Source organism: Oncorhynchus gorbuscha, linkage group LG01, assembly GCF_021184085.1.
Source record: "Oncorhynchus gorbuscha isolate QuinsamMale2020 ecotype Even-year linkage group LG01, OgorEven_v1.0, whole genome shotgun sequence".
Taxonomy (NCBI): domain Eukaryota; kingdom Metazoa; phylum Chordata; class Actinopteri; order Salmoniformes; family Salmonidae; genus Oncorhynchus; species Oncorhynchus gorbuscha.
In genome coordinates this window covers 120,540,964-120,556,862 of record NC_060173.1, presented here as the reverse complement: position 1 = coordinate 120,556,862, position 15,899 = coordinate 120,540,964, and the positions used below count along the sequence as shown (strand labels likewise).

Genomic DNA, 15,899 nt, shown 5'->3' with positions numbered 1-15,899 from the left:
ATTTATGAGTAGTTCATGACCCTGGTGTTTCAGGGAAATAAATTGGAATATAGTGGGCAACACAATATAGTGGGTTGGAATATAATGGGCAACACTGACTACATTGTAGTTTGACATGACAACAAATTCACTAATTGGATGTTACATAATAACATATTCAAGCTTAGCCTATTTCTCTCGGTTTTAGAAGATACCGTTGCGCACAAACAACATGCTGATCTGGGCCTACAGCTGGTATCAGGCTGGATTAGATAGCTACGTTTGTTCTGACTTAGATTACATTTCACTAACAAGCAAATAGCATTAGCGGCTAACTTGATTTATTTTAGACAAAACTTTCTAAGAAAATACAGGGCTTGGTGTGGTAAGACAAGGGAGCAAAACAACACAGTAGCAAATGTGACAATACACGCACCAAACACTACCCCTAGACCCTGTAGCCCTACCCCATGTAGCTCTACCCTAGACCCTGTAGCTCTACCCTAGACCCTGCAGCCCTGCCCTAGACCCTGCAGCCCTGCCCTAGACCCTGCAGCCCTGCCCTAGACCCTGCAGCCCTGCCCTAGACCCTGCAGCCCTGCCCTAGACCCCTGCAGCCCTACCCTAGACCCTGCAGCCCTACCCTAGACCCTGCAGCCCTACCCTAGACCCTGCAGCCCTACCCTAGACCCTGTAGCCCAGCCCCAGCCCCTGCTGTCCTGCCCTAGACCCTGTAGCCCAGCCCCTGCAGCCCTGCCCTAGACCCTACAGCCCTACCCTAGACCCGGGGCGGCAGTGTAGCCTAGTGGTTAGAGTGTTGGACTAGTAACCGAAAGTTTGCAAGTTCAAATCCCTGAGCTGACAAGGTACAAATCTGTCGTTCAGCCCCTGAACAGGCAGTTAACACACTGTTCCTAGGCAGTCATTGAAAATAAGAATTTGTTCTTAACCGACTTGCCTAGTAAAATAAAATAAAAAATATAAAAAATATTGTGACGATAGTGACAACAGTATGAGCTATACATAGGACATATCCGAAAGGAAAGGAGTAGATATCATGATAATGTCCTCTGCCAGATGAGACATCTAACCTTACATCTGAGGGGTGTAGGAGACCAGCAGCTTGCCTTTCTACCAGGTGAGGCAACTTACCTTGTATCTGTATGTACATAACCCAACGAGAAGCAATGGATTACAGGCAACATTCACACTGAGCTAAAGGGTAGAGCTGCGGCTTTCAAGGAGCTGGACTCTAACCCGGAAGCTTACAAGAAATCCTGCTATGCCCTGCAACGAACCATCAAACAGGCAAAGCGTCAATACAGGGCTAAGATTGAATCCTACTACACCGGCTCTGACGCTCGTCATATGTGGCAGGGCTTGCAAACTACAAAAGGGAAGCACAGCAGTGAGCTGCCCAGTGACACAAGCCTACCAGAAGAGCTAAATCACTTCTATGCTCGATTCGAGGCAAGCAACACTGAGGCATGCATGAGAGCGCCAGCTGTTCCGGACGACTGTGTGATCACACTCTCCGTAGCCAACGTGAGTAAGACCTTTAAACATGTCAACATACACAACTCTGCGGGGCCAGACGGATTACCAGGACGTGTGATCCGGGCATGTGCTGACCAACTGGCAGGTGTCTTCACAGACATTTTCAACATGTCCCTGATTGAGTTTGTAATACCAACATGTTTCAAGCAGACCACCATAGTCCCTGTGCCTAAGAACACGAAAGCAACCTGCCTAATTGACTACAGACCCCTGCAACATCGAGCCTATTCCCCCTCAGGTAACTAAAAAGATTTGGCATGGGTCCTGAGATCCTCAAAAGGTTCTACTGCAACTGCTGCAACATTGAGAGCATTCGTCACTGGTTGCATCACTGCTTGGTACGGCAATTGCTTGGCCTCTGACCGCAAGGCACTACAGAGGGTAGTGTGTACAGCCCAGTACATCACTGGGGTTAAGATGCCTGGCATCCAGGACCTCTACACCAGGCGGTGTCAGAGGATGGCTCTAAAAATTGTCAAAGACCCCAGCCACCCCAGTCATAGACTGTTCTCTCTACTTCCGCATGGCAAGCGGTACCGGAGTGCCAAGTCTAGCATAAAGTCTTCTTTATCCGCAAGCCATAAGACTCCTGAACAGGTAATCAAATGGCTACCCGGGCTATCTGCACTGTGTTCCGCCACCCCCCAACCCCTCTTTTACGCTACTGCTACTCTCTGTTCATCATATATGCATAGTCACTTTAACCTTTTTGGGATAGGGGGCAGCATTTTCACTTTTGGATGAATAGCATGCCCAGAGTGAACTGCCTCCTACTCTGTCCCAGATGCTAATATATGCATATTATTATTACTATTGGATAGAAAACAGTTTGAATGATGTCTGTGAGAAAAATGGTGAGAAATCTGAGGTTTGTAGTTTTTCAAAGCTACCGAAGACACAGTGGGATACGGATAAAGTTGCACTTCCTACGGCTTCCACTAGATGTCAACCGACTTTAGAAACTTGAATGAGGATTCTACTATAAATGAGGGGCTCAAGAGACCTGTTTGAGTCAGTGGTCTGGCAGAGTGCCTTGGTCTCATGATGCGCGCTCCCGACAGAGTTACCTCTCATTCCATGGCTTTTCTACAGACATAGGAATTCTCCGGTTGGAAGCTTATTGATGATTTATGTTAAAAACATCCTAAAGATTCCATACATCATTTGATACGTTTCTACGACCTGTAACGGAACTTTGACTTTTAGTCTGGAGGAAGTGCTCGCGCCTCATGAAGATGGATTACTGGGCTGAACACACTAACAACTGCCTATTTGGACATAAATTATGGACTTATTGAACAAATCAGTCATGTATTGTCGAACTGGGATTCCTGGGAGTGCCTTCTGATGAAGATCAAAGGTAAGTGAATATTTAGTGTTATTTCTAACTTCTGTTGACTCCAAAATGGCGGATATTTCGCTGGCTGGATTGGACTCTGAGCACCGTTCTCAGATTGCTTTTTCCGTAAAGTTACTTTTTAAAAATCTGACACAGCGTTAAGGAGAAGTCTACCTTTAATTCTGTGAATAGCAATTTTATATTTTATCAATGTTTATCAGTATTTCTGCAAAATCACTAGTTTTTTGGAATCAAAACATTATTGCACGTAACGCGCCAATGTAAACTGAGATTTTTGGATATAAATATACACATTATCGAACAAAACATACATGTATTGTGTCACATGATGTCCTATGAGTGTCATCTGATGAAGATCAATGGTTAGTGATTAATTGAATCTATATTTCTGCTTTTTGTGACTCCTATCTTTGGCTGGAAAAATGGCTGTGTTTTTTTGACTTGGCTATGACCTAACATAATCATATGTTGTGTTCTCGCTGGGTAGATTAACAAGATGTTTCATTTTCATTTGCTGTATTGGATTTGTTAATGCGTGAAAGTTAGATATTTCTAAAAAATATTTTTGAATTTCGCACGCTGCCTTTTCAGTGGAATGTTGTCGAGGGCTTCCGCTAGAAAGGTTAACCATATCTACATGTACATGCTACCTCAATCAGCCTGACTAACCGTTGTCTGTGTGTAGCCTCGCTACTTTTATAGCCTCGCTACTGTATATAGCCTGTCTTTTTACTGTTGTTTTATTTCTTACTTACCTATTGTTCACCTAACACCTTTTTTGCACTATTGGTTAGAGCCTGTAAGTAAGCATTTCACTGTAAGGTCTCCACCTGTTGTATTCAACGCACGTGACAAATAAAAGTTGATTTGATCTGAGGGGTGTAGGAGACCAGCTGCTTGCCGTTCTACCAGGTGAGTCATCTTACCTTGTATCTGAAGGATGTAGGAGGCCGTTCTACCAGGTGAGGCATCTTACCTTGTATCTGAGGGGTGTAGGAGACCAGCTGCTTGCCGTTCTACCAGGTGAGGCATCTTACCTTGTATCTGAGGGATGTAGGGGGCCAGCAGCTTGGCTCTCTTCTTCTCATATCCCTTCTGTGTGATGTCCCCTGGAGAGACAGAGAGAGAGGAGACGGTAGTGAGTCACTGGCCCAAATGGCCATCAGATACGATGTGTGGTCTTGACGTGGTGTGTACAGTGTGTGATTGCCTGTATGCGCCACTGCCACAAAAAACACCCAATCCAACCTCAGTGCCAGCCTCTAGCCCTGGCACCACAGAGCACCAAGAGGCCATGGGATGCCACCCCCCTCCAGCCTCCCAAAATGAACATCTCTGGGACAATGACTGTGTTGTGATATCCAGAGACCAAAGTCCATCTGGTCTGTCCTGATCTGGGACACAGCAGTATAATACTCTAAACTCTGTAGCCTAACAAATCCTGCTTCCTAACTTAAAACACAAAAACTCCCTCGAGTCCTTTGGCTTTATTCTCACAAACACCCCCATCCAGAGTGCACTGAGCCTATAAACGTGTTCAGGGGTGTCAACTGCTGAGGGACCAAAATGGAGACACTTTTCTGCACTGAAACATGTAATAAATCCCTGCAGGGGGAAATGCAAGTTTTAATTAAACAGAATATCATCTACATGATCAGTCTCTGTGTGTAAAATAACAAGTGGTTAAATGTGAACCGAACTCTCAGCTAAAACATGTAAAGAAAGCAATCCAATGTTATTTGTTGCCTAGACTTCACTGCAAATGACACTCAAGTCTTGCGAGAAACCAATCCACTAATATTACAGTTACCATGACAGCATTTAGAACGCTTGTAACCATACATCTAAATATTGGGGAAAAAATATCTTAAAGAAGAAATAGAATGAAACAAACAGGCATTCTATTGTTGCTATATTATAGTGAACATCAATTAAGTGCATGAGGCTACGTGTGTGACATCGATCAAGTGCACGAGGCTACGTGTGTGACATCGATCAAGTGCACAAGGCTACGTGTGTGACATCGATCAAGTGACACGAGGCTACGTGTGTGACATCGATCAAGTGCACGAGGCTACGTGTGTGACATCGATCAAGTGCACGAGGCTACGTGTGTGACATCGATCAAGTGCACAAGGCTACGTGTGTGACATCGATCAAGTGCACAAGGCTACGTGTGTGACATCGATCAAGTGACATCACAAGCACGAGGCTACGTGTGTGCTGCACGTGTGTGACATCGATCAAGTGCACGAGGCGTGTGTGACATCGATCAAGTGTGTGTGACATCGATCAAGTGCACAAGGCTACGTGTGTGACATCGATCAAGTGCACAAGGCTACGTGTGTGACATCGATCAAGTGCACGAGGCTACGTGTGTGACATCGATCAAGTTCACGAGGCTACGTGTGTGACATCGATCAAGTTCACGAGGCTACGTGTGTGCATAAATAACTTCCACTGAGTAAATGTTTTTATAAATCACTCACACAAGTTCAACAAAAGCAACATCTTTGGGCAACAATGCACATTATTACATTGTACACTTTCTGCCTGTGGACATCTGTTCTAAATGTGCCAAACAGAACATGACACCCTTTGGTTGGCATAACTGCTCTCTTTCAGGCAGAGAGTATCCCCTTTTATCCACTGTAGTGAGAAAGAGGAAAGAAAGTGTGTGGTGTTCCTTTCACCTCTATAGAGGCATCCAGTTTAGACCAGGCCCAGCTCCACTTGATCCCCGAATCAACTTGTTTAACAAGCAATGCCTCATTTTCAACTAATTCTCTCATTCTGAAAATTAACCACATACTGTAGATGGAAAACATTAGTTAAAACTTCTTCGGGATAGGGTGAAGTATTTTGACATCCGGATGAAAAGCATGCCCAACGTAAACTGCCTGTTACTCAGGCCAAGACGCTAGGGTATGCATATAAACTCAAAGATTGATAGAAAACACTCTAAAGATTCTAAAACTGTTAAAATCATGTCTGTGAGTATAACAGAACTGATTTGGCAGGCGCAACACCAGGACAAACCATCCAGGGAAAATATTGAGGTCATAGTATTTCCCAATGGTTTTCTATGGGAAGCCCTATTTAACTTCTTGGTGACTGGGGGGCAGTATTGAGTAGCTTGGATGAATAAGGTGCCCAGAGTAAACTGCCTGCTACTCAGTCCCAGATGCTAATATATGCATATTATTAGTAGTATTGGATAGAAAACTCTCTGAAGTTTCTAAAACTGTTTGAATGATGTCTGTGAGTATAGCAGAACTCATATGGCAGGCGAAAACATGAGAAAAATCCAACCAAGAAGTGGGAAAACTGAGGTCTGTAGTTTTTCAACTCTTTGCCATTACAATATACAGTGTAAATGGGTCATGATACACTTCCTGAGCCTTCCACTAGATGTCAACAGTCTGTAAAACTTTGAGGCTTCTACTATGAAGGGAGGCTGAATGAGAGGGGATTGAGCCAAGTGTCTGGCAGAGTGCCACAGGCTCGTGACGCGGAGTCACGAGAGAGTTAGCTCGTTCCAAGGCTTTTCTACAGACACAGGAATTCCCCGGATGAAATACTATAGCAGATTTATGATAAAAACATCCTAAAGATTGACTCTATACATAATTTGACATGTTTCTACAACCTGTAATATATATTTTTTTAGTTTTCGTCCGACTGGACCTGCAAACGTGTTTGGATTTGTTTACCAAACGCCCTAACAAAAGAAGCTATTTGATTTGATTTGGTATGCTTTCGCTGTAAAGCCTATTGTAAATCGGACAATGCAGTTAGATTAACAAGAATTTAAGCTTTTAACCGATAAGATACTTGCATGTTCATAAATGTTTAATATTATGATTATTTATTTGAATTACACGCCCTCCAGTTTCACCCGATGTTGTTGACAGGTGTCCCGCTGATGGGATGCCTAGCCCTAACATGACACTGAAAATCAGAGAACCAAGTCCAGCTGATGCTGTGATGTGTCAGAGCCACCAACAGAGGGTACCAGAGGTACATGCTGTGATGTGTCAGAGCCACCAACAGAGGGCACCAGAGGTACATGCTGTGATGTGTCAGAGCCACCAACAGAGGGCACCAGAGGTACATGCTGTGATGTGTCAGAGCCACCAACAGAGGGTACCAGAGGTACATGCTGTGATGTGTCAGAGCCACCAACAGAGGGCACCAGAGGTACATGCTGTGATGTGTCAGAGCCACCAACAGAGGGCACCAGAGGTACATGCTGTGATGTGTCAGAGCCACCAACAGAGGGCACCAGAGGTACATGCTGTGATGTGTCAGAGCCACCAACAGAGGGCACCAGAGGTACATGCTGTGATGTGTCAGAGCCACCAACAGAGGACACCAGAGGTGCATGCAGTTTCTCCAGTCAGCGCCACACCTCACTACCCCTTCCTGGGATCTCCCTCTCCCTTCCCCTCCTCTCTCATCTCCACAACATGTCTCTATTAGTCACTGTCAGTCCCTATCCACACTGCTGGTCCAGCCTCTTCTCCAGCCCATTCACAGATCCATCTGGCTGGGGCAATTGTGGGCTTGGTGAAGGAAGAGCAGATTTCAGGCAGGGCATCGTACTGACATTTACGGAGAGGGCTTTATATTGAGAGGCTGGATGGCATTGGACCCCTCCTCCCATCAGCCCATAAACACCCCATCTGAGCCTCACACCTGGGTGGTGTGTTGTTCTCTTAATGAGACCAGAAGCTAATCATTTTCCTGCTCCACCTCCTCACCCACTCCTCTCAAACTTTAATTTGTCATTAATCACTGGGTCCATTTAGCCTAGATACAGAAAATTGACGTTCTATAATAAACAAAATATGAATCCTTAACCAAAGCAAACATTCACGCATGAATAAGTCACTTTGGATAAAAGCATCTGCTAAATGGTATATTATTTTAAATCCAGACACACACGAAGGCAACTGGGGCTCTAGTCAGCTGTTTCCTGGAAAATCTTTGTTCCTTTAAGACATCAGAATGCTGATAATGCAGGACTAGCTGAGAGACCGAGAGACTGATGAAGCCTGCCTTGAAAGATTCATGCCTGTATGAACCTGTACCTGAGTGAGTGTGATGCAGCTGTGACCGCAAAAGCATTTAAATGTTATTATACATATGCCGACTAAAACAAGTGGACTTTACTGTGAAATGCTGACCGACAAGCTCTTTCCCAGCAATGCAGTTAAAAAGGAAATTAACAAATTAAATAGTAAAACAATCAAATGAAAAGTAATTAGGCTATATACATGCCATATACAAGGAATCCCGGTACCGAGTCAGTGTACTGGGATAAGAGGTCACTGAGGTGATTAATTGAGGTGATATGTACATGTAGGTTTGGTGATTGACTGAAGTACTATGTACATGTAGGTAGGGGGTGAAAATAAGAAATTCCAGGTAACCGTTTAATTAACTGTTCAGCGATCTTATGGCTTTGGGGTAGAAGCTGTTCAGGAGCATTTTGGACCTTGACTTGCTCTGGGACTGCTTGCTGTGCGATAGAGAAAACAGTCGATGACTAGGGTGGCTGGAGTCTTTAAAAATGTTTAGGGCCTTCCTCTGACCGCCTGGTATAGAGGTCCTGGATGGTGGTAGCTTGGCCCCAGTGATGTACTGGGCCGTACGCACTACCCTCTGTCGCGCCTTGTGGTCGGATGCGGAGCAGTTGCAGTCAAGATGCTCTCGATGGTGCAGCTGTAGAACTTTCAGGATCTGGAGACCCATGCCAAATCTTTTCAGCCTCCTGAGGGGGAAGAGGCATTGCTGTGCCCTCTTCACGACTGTGTTAGTGTGTTTGGACCATGATAGATCCTTAGTGATGTGGACAAAAAGGAACTTGAAGCTCTCGACCCGCTCCACTACTGCCTGTCAAGGTGAATGGGGGCCTGTTCGGCCCTCCTTTTCATGTAATCCGCGATCATCTCCTTTGTCTTGCGCACGTTGAGGGAGAGGTTGTTTTCCTGGCACCACACTGCCAGGTCCCTGAAGACACTTGCTAGCTGGTTGGCGAATGCTCTCTGAGTAGGCGTCCTGGTAATCCATCTGGCCAGCGGCTTTGTGAATGTTGTCATCCGGAACAGCTGATGCTCTCATGCATGGTTCAGTGTTGCTTTTTTCGAAGCAAGCATAAAAGGCATTTAGCTCGTCTAGTAGGCTGGGTTTCCCTTCGTAATCTATAATAGTTTACAAGCCCTGCCACATCCGACGTGAATCAGAGCCAGTGAAGTAAGATCTAATCTTAGTCCTGTATCGACACTTTGCCCGTTTGATGATTCGTCTGAGGGCATAGCGGGATTTCTTATAAGCATCCAGTTTAGTGTCCCGCTCCTTGAAAGCGGCAGCTCTAGCCTTAAGTTGGGGCGGATGTTGCCTGTAATCCATGGCTTCTGGTTGTGATATGTATGTACAGTCACTGTGGGGACTATGTCATCAAGGCACTTATTAATGAAGCCGGTGACTGAGGTGGTAAACTCCTCAATGTCATCGGATGAATCCCGGAACATATTCCAATCAATGTATTCCAAACCATCCTGTAGCTTAGTATTCGCTTCGTCAGACCACTTCCGTATTGAGTATGTCACTGGTACTTCCCGTTTCAGTTTTTGCTTGTAAGCAGGAATCAGGAGGATAAAGTCCGATGTGCCAAATGGAGAGTGAGAGAAAGCTTTGTATGAGTCTCTGTGTGGAGTAAAGGTGATTTAGAGTTTCTTGCCTCTAGACGCACAGATGCATGCTGGTAAAAATCAGATAAAATCTATCTCAGTTTCCCAGCATTAAAATCACCAGGAGGTTATGGCCCTACGCAGCTCGCTGAGTGGGGCCTACGCAGCTCGCTGAGTGGGGCCTTACGCAGCTCGCTGAGTGGGGCCTTACGCAGCTCGCTGAGTGGGGCCTTACGCAGCTCGCTGAGTGGGGCCTTACGCAGCTCGCTGAGTGGGGCCTTACGCAGCTCGCTGAGTGGGGCCTTACGCAGCTCGCTGAGTGGGGCCTACGCAGCTCGCTGAGTGGGGCCTACGCAGCTCGCTGAGTGGGGCCTACGCAGCTCGCTGAGTGGGGCCTACCCAGCTCGCTGAGTGGGGCCTACCCAGCTCGCTGAGTGGGGGCTGAGGACTGGGGGGGGACTGGACTGGTGACACCATGGGGTCCTACGTGGACGTATAAAGATGTACAACCATGTTGTAGAACAAAAACCGTTCTTACATACCAGCGTCAAGTTAGAATTTTTTCACCCATGGAAAAGACCTGGCTTTGCAGAACCTAGACTAGAGTTGTGGAGAGGCATTACGTACTAGACGTGATCACAGAGGTTTGTCCATTTATAGGTCTGTAATAACTCTGTAATATAATGAGAGGCTGATATGATATAAGAGTTCTCCATCACACCTTGTCTCCTCTCCTGCTTTCACACTGCTCTGCCAGCTCCAAGGCGTTTCCTGGAGAAATACCCTCCTGAGTAAATAGTTGTGGAAACTAAAATAACTAGCAGACAGACCCTCTGCTGTTAGGAGACCTCCCATACTCTCCATGCTGGCGCCATTCACATGACTCACAAACAGATCCAATACTGTCTGCTACCATACAGCAATTATTTGGGACACTGTACATGCATCTGATAATACATGACACATCTCCAGCTTTAGAGTGCTGGAGCTGAGAAATCTAGATTATTATTTTGAAGGTTGTGGAATGGTGGACTGAGAGAAAGAGGTTGTCTTTGAAGCTGTGAGGCCAGCTAAAATATCACTCCCCTGGGCCTAACTGAGGGATGACTGGCTGGCTCTCGGAAGGCCTCCCTGTGCCTCTGTTTCCCTCTGCCTCTCTCTCTGTCTGACACGGGTATTGTTCCTGTAAGCCCAGTGCATCTGACAGGGAGAGAGTTCAGTGTTGATTAAAATACACACTTCTAGCATGTGCTGCTGGCTTCAGGCCTCCTCTCCACTCTCGGCCTCCCACCCCCACTGAATTGGGGTTCTCTTTCCCCCGCACACTCGCCATTTTTGAGTATTGGCGTTTTAGACAAGGTTGCTAATCAACACTAAAAGCAAAATCATTTTGAAAACCTAAAAACAAATGATCGCATCGACACAGACCGCAAAGGGAACCTGACCCGCTGTTCAGTAGGCCACCGCTAAGGGAACCTGACCAATGTTCAGTAGGCTACCGCTAAGGGAACCTGACCAATGTTCAGTAGGCTACCGTTAAGGGAACCTGACCCGCTGTTCAGTAGGCTACCGCTAAGGGAACCTGACCAATGTTCAGTAGGCTACCGCTAAGGGAACCTGACCAATGTTCAGTAGGCTACCGCAAAGGGAACCAGACCCGCTGTTCAGTAGGCTACCGCTAAGGGAACCTGACCAATGTTCAGTAGGCTACCGCTAAGGGAACCTGACCAATGTTCAGTAGGCTACCGCAAAGGGAACCTGACCCGCTGTTCAGTAGGCTACCGCTAAGGGAACCTGACCGCTGTTCAGTAGGCTACCGCAAAGGGAACCTGACCCGCTGTTCAGTAGGCTACCGCTAAGGGAACCTGACCCGCTGTTCAGTAGGCTACCGCTAAGGGAACCTGACCAATGTTCAGTAGGCTACCGCAAAGGGAACCTGACCCGCTGTTCAGTAGGCTACCGCTAAGGGAACCTGAGTCCGGTGTTTCAGCTAAGGGAACCTGAGTCCGGTGTTCAGTAGGCTACCGCTAAGGGAACCTGAGTCCGGTGTTCAGTAGGCTACCGCTAAGGGAACCCGACCGCTGTTCAGTAGGCTACCGCTAAGGGAACCTGAGTCCGGTGTTTCAGCTAAGGGAACCTGAGTCCGGTGTTTCAGTAGGCTACCGCTAAGGGAACCTGACCGCTGTTCAGTAGGCTACCACAAAGGGTGTTTTCAGTAGGCTAAGGGAACCTGAGTCCGGTGTTTAGGCTACCGCTAAGGGAACCTGAGTCCGGTGTTCAGTAGGCTACCGCTAAGGGAACCTGAGTCCGGTGTTTCAGTAGGCTACCGCTAAGGGAACCTGAGTCCGGTGTTCAGTAGGCTACCGCTAAGGGAACCTGAGTCCGGTGTTTCAGTAGGCTACCGCTAAGGGAACCTGAGTCCGGTGTTTCAGCTAAGGGAACCTGAGTCCGGTGTTTCAGCCTATGCAAAAGGTGCCTATTGTATTTCTTTGCAGCACATACAGCATTTTAGATCATCATCATTTTAGAAATTGATAAACTTTCAAATCGAGTGGAAAGGCATTTTAGAAGCATTGCTTCTATAGCCAATACTGGACACTCAGTCATTCTTCATTGCTCAGTCATCTAAACTCCCGACTCCATTTAATGCCAAGATGTTTATATTTCTTTGTGATTATACTTTCGTAAAAGCTTTGTGTGACGTGGATCATAATTACGGTTACATTCTATCAGGTTGTGTGATCTTCGTAATGTTACGTGGAAAACACAACTAATGGGACACAGAATTAAATATATATATATATTTCACTCGCACAAACGCGACCAGTTATTTTTCGGATATATATACTATAGATAACACTGTAGACTAGGACCCATACTGCACTATAGATAACACTGTAGACTAGGAACCATAGTGCACTATAGATAACACTGTAGACTAGGACCCATACTGCACTATAGATAACACTGTAGACTAGGACCCATAGTGCACTATAGATAACACTGTAGACTAGGACCCATAGTGCACTATAGATAACACTGTAGACTAGGAACCATAGTACACTATAAATAACACTGTAGACTAGGAACCATAGTGCACTATAGATAACACTGTAGACTAGGAACCATAGTGCACTATAGATAACACTGTAGACTAGGACCCATAGTGCACTATAGATAATACAGTAGACTAGGACCCATAGTGCACTATATATAATACAGTAGACTAGGACCCATAGTGCACTATAGATAATACAGTAGACTAGGACCCCTATAGCTCTGGTAAAGATAGGCTTGTGTTCCAATGGTGCCCTATTGCCTAGTTCCTCCCCAGTTCCCCGTTGTCTTGGAGACATGGCAAAGGCCAGGCAGAGGTTACCCACGTTGACAGCAGTGGGCTTCACCTGGGATGGTTGACAGGCAGTGAATGGGCTGAGGAAGATTGATTACTGGCTTCATTGATAGAATACATTTAAATAAATTAACTACTGACAAGCTGGGCATAAATAAGGAGGGGAGAGAGGAAAGACGGTCTATTGTTCTGTTGAAATAACACACACGGATCTGAGAGACAAGAACGATAAAATGGAAAAAGAGACGGAAAATGAGAAGAGAGGGTGAGGAGAGAGGAGAGGGTGAAGAGAGAGAGGAGAAGGGGTGAAGAGAGAGAGGAGAGGGGATAAAGAGAGGGGAAGAGAGAGGGGGTAAAGAGAGAGCGGAAGAGAGGGGGTGATGAGAGGAGTTGGGGGTAGAGAGGAAGAGAGAGGGGGTGATGAGAGGAGAGGGGGTAAAGAGAGGAAGAGAGATTGGGGGTGATGAGAGGAGAGGGGGTAAAGAGAGAGGAAGAGAGAGGGGGTGATGAGAGGAGAGGGGGTAAAGAGAGAGGGTGTAAAGAGCGAGGAAGAGAGGGGGTAAAGAGAGAGCGGAAGAGAGGAAGAGAGAGAGGGTGATGATAATATATAATAATATAATATAATATATGCCATTTAGCAGACGCTTTTATCCAAAGCGACTTACAGTCATGTGTGCATACATTCTACGTATGGGTGGTCCCGGGGATCGAACCCACTACCCTGGCGTTACAAGCGCCATGCTCTACCAACTGAGCTACAGAAGAGAGGAGGGGAAGGGGGAAATGGAAAGAGACTGCTTTATCTCTCCTCCAACACTCCACTGTGGTTGCCAGGCGCTTCCCTGCTCCATTGTGGGGAATGTTGGCCGCTCCACAGGAAGTGGGTTCTTTGTTTCCTATCTCCTTCCTGTTGGAGGGAAGCTACACACGCACAGTGACAAATAGAGGGCCAGTGTGTCACTATAGCGTACCATGTTTCATTACATCTCGTTACATAAGCAGACACCTCCAGGGTAGGTCGGGTGGTAGGTAGGGTGTTAGATAAGCAGACACCTCCAGGTTGGGGTAGGTAGGGTGTTAGATAAGCAGACACCTCCAGGGTAGGTCGGGTGTTAGATAAGCAGACACCTCCAGGGTAGGTCAGGTGGTAGGTAGGGTGTTAGATAAGCAGACACCTCCAGGGTAGGTCGGGTGGTAGGTAGGGTGTTAGATAAGCAGACACCTCCAGGGTAGGTCGGATAGTAGGTCGGGTGGTAGGTAGGGTGTTAGATAAGCAGACACCTCCAGGGTAGGTCGGGTGGTAGGTAGGGTGTTAGATAAGCAGACACCTCCAGGGTAGGTCAGGTGTTACATATGCAGACACCGCCAGGGTAGGTCGGGTGGTAGGTAGGGTGTTAGATAAGCAGACACCTCCAGGGTAGGTCGGGTGGTAGGTAGGGTGTTAGATAAGCAGACACCTCCAGGGTAGGTCGGGTGGTAGGTAGGGTGTTACATATGCAGACACCTCCAGGGTAGGTCGGGTGGTAGGTAGGGTGTTACATAAGCAGACACCTCCAGGGTAGGTCGGGTGGTAGGTAGGGTGTTACATAAGCAGACACCTCCAGGGTAGGTCGGGTGGTAGGTAGGGTGTTACATAAGCAGACACCTCCAGGGTAGGTCGGGTGTTACATATGCAGACACCTCCAGGGTAGGTCGGGTGGTAGGTAGGGTGTTAGATAAGCAGACACCTCCAGGGTAGGTCGGGGTGCAGACACCTCCAGGGTAGGTCGGGTAGGTAGGGTGTTAGATAAGCAGACACCTCCAGGGTAGGTTGGGTGGTAGGTAGGGTGTTAGATAAGCAGACACCTCCAGGGTAGGTTGGGTAGTAGGTAGGGTGTTACATAAGCAGACACCTCCAGGGTAGGTTGGGTGGTAGGTAGGGTGTTAGATAAGCAGACACCTCCAGGGTAGGTCGGTGGTAGGTAGGGATGTTAGATAAGTAGAAGGTAGTTAAGTATAAGGAAAGTAGGTAGAGTGATACCTACGTAGGTATCACAGGAAGTTGGTGGCACATTCATGTTGGAGGATGGGCTAGTGGTAATGGTTGGAGGATGGGCTAGTGGTAATGGTTGGAGGATGGGCTAGTGGTAATGGTTGGAAGATGGGCTAGTGGTAATGGTTGGAGGATGGGCTAGTGGTAATGGTTGGAGGATGGGCTAGTGGTAATGGTTGGAGGATGGGCTAGTGGTAATGGTTGGAGGATGGGCTAGTGGTAATGGTTGGAGGATGGGCTAGTGGTAATGGTTGGAGGATGGGCTAGTGGTAATGGTTGGAGGATGGGCTAGTGGTAATGGTTGGAGGATGGGCTAGTGGTAATGGTTGGAGGATGGGCTAGTGGTAATGGTACCAAATACAAACATGGTTTACTTGTGGTTGATGCCATTCCATTTGCTCTGTTCCAGACATTATCAGCTGTCCTCCCCTCAGCAACCTCCTGTGATAGTTAGATAGGAAGTTGAGTGGTAAGTAGGTGGTAGAAAGGTAGATTGGTGGTAAGTAGGTAGTTAGGCGGTAGGTAATTGGTGGGTAGGTAATTGGTAGGTAGGTGTTATGTAATTGGTGGGTAGGTAGTTCATCTGACTTTTACTGAGGAGTAGCTTCCGTCTGGCCAGTCTACCATGAAGGCCTGATTGGTGGAGTGCTGCAGAGACGGTTGTCCTTCTGGAAGGTTCTCCCATCTCCACAGAGGAACTGTTCAAGGATGATCAATGGAAACAGGATGCACCGGAGCAGTCCAGTCTCATAGCAAAGTGTCTGAATACTAATGTAAATGTTATATATTTAATCCATTTTAGAATAAGGCTGTAACGTAACAAACTGTGGAAAAGGTGAAGGGGTCTGAATACTTTCTGAATGCACTGTAGGTGGGTAGGGTGGTAAGTAGGTAGGTAGTTAGGCAGTAGGTAGTGAGGTGTAG

General features: G+C 46.8%; 1 protein-coding gene across 5 annotated transcripts in view; it reads right to left on the bottom strand.

Moving 5' to 3' along the window:
• dip2a (disco-interacting protein 2 homolog A) overlaps positions 1-15,899 on the bottom strand; it is a 279,281-nt gene that overhangs the window by 205,464 nt on the left and 57,918 nt on the right. For all 5 annotated transcript variants that reach the window (XM_046351249.1, XM_046351336.1, XM_046351426.1 and 2 more), the window contains exon 2: positions 3,934-4,005. In XM_046351249.1, coding sequence (XP_046207205.1) covers positions 3,934-4,005 — 72 coding nt within the window. The remainder of the gene's footprint in view (positions 1-3,933; positions 4,006-15,899) is intronic.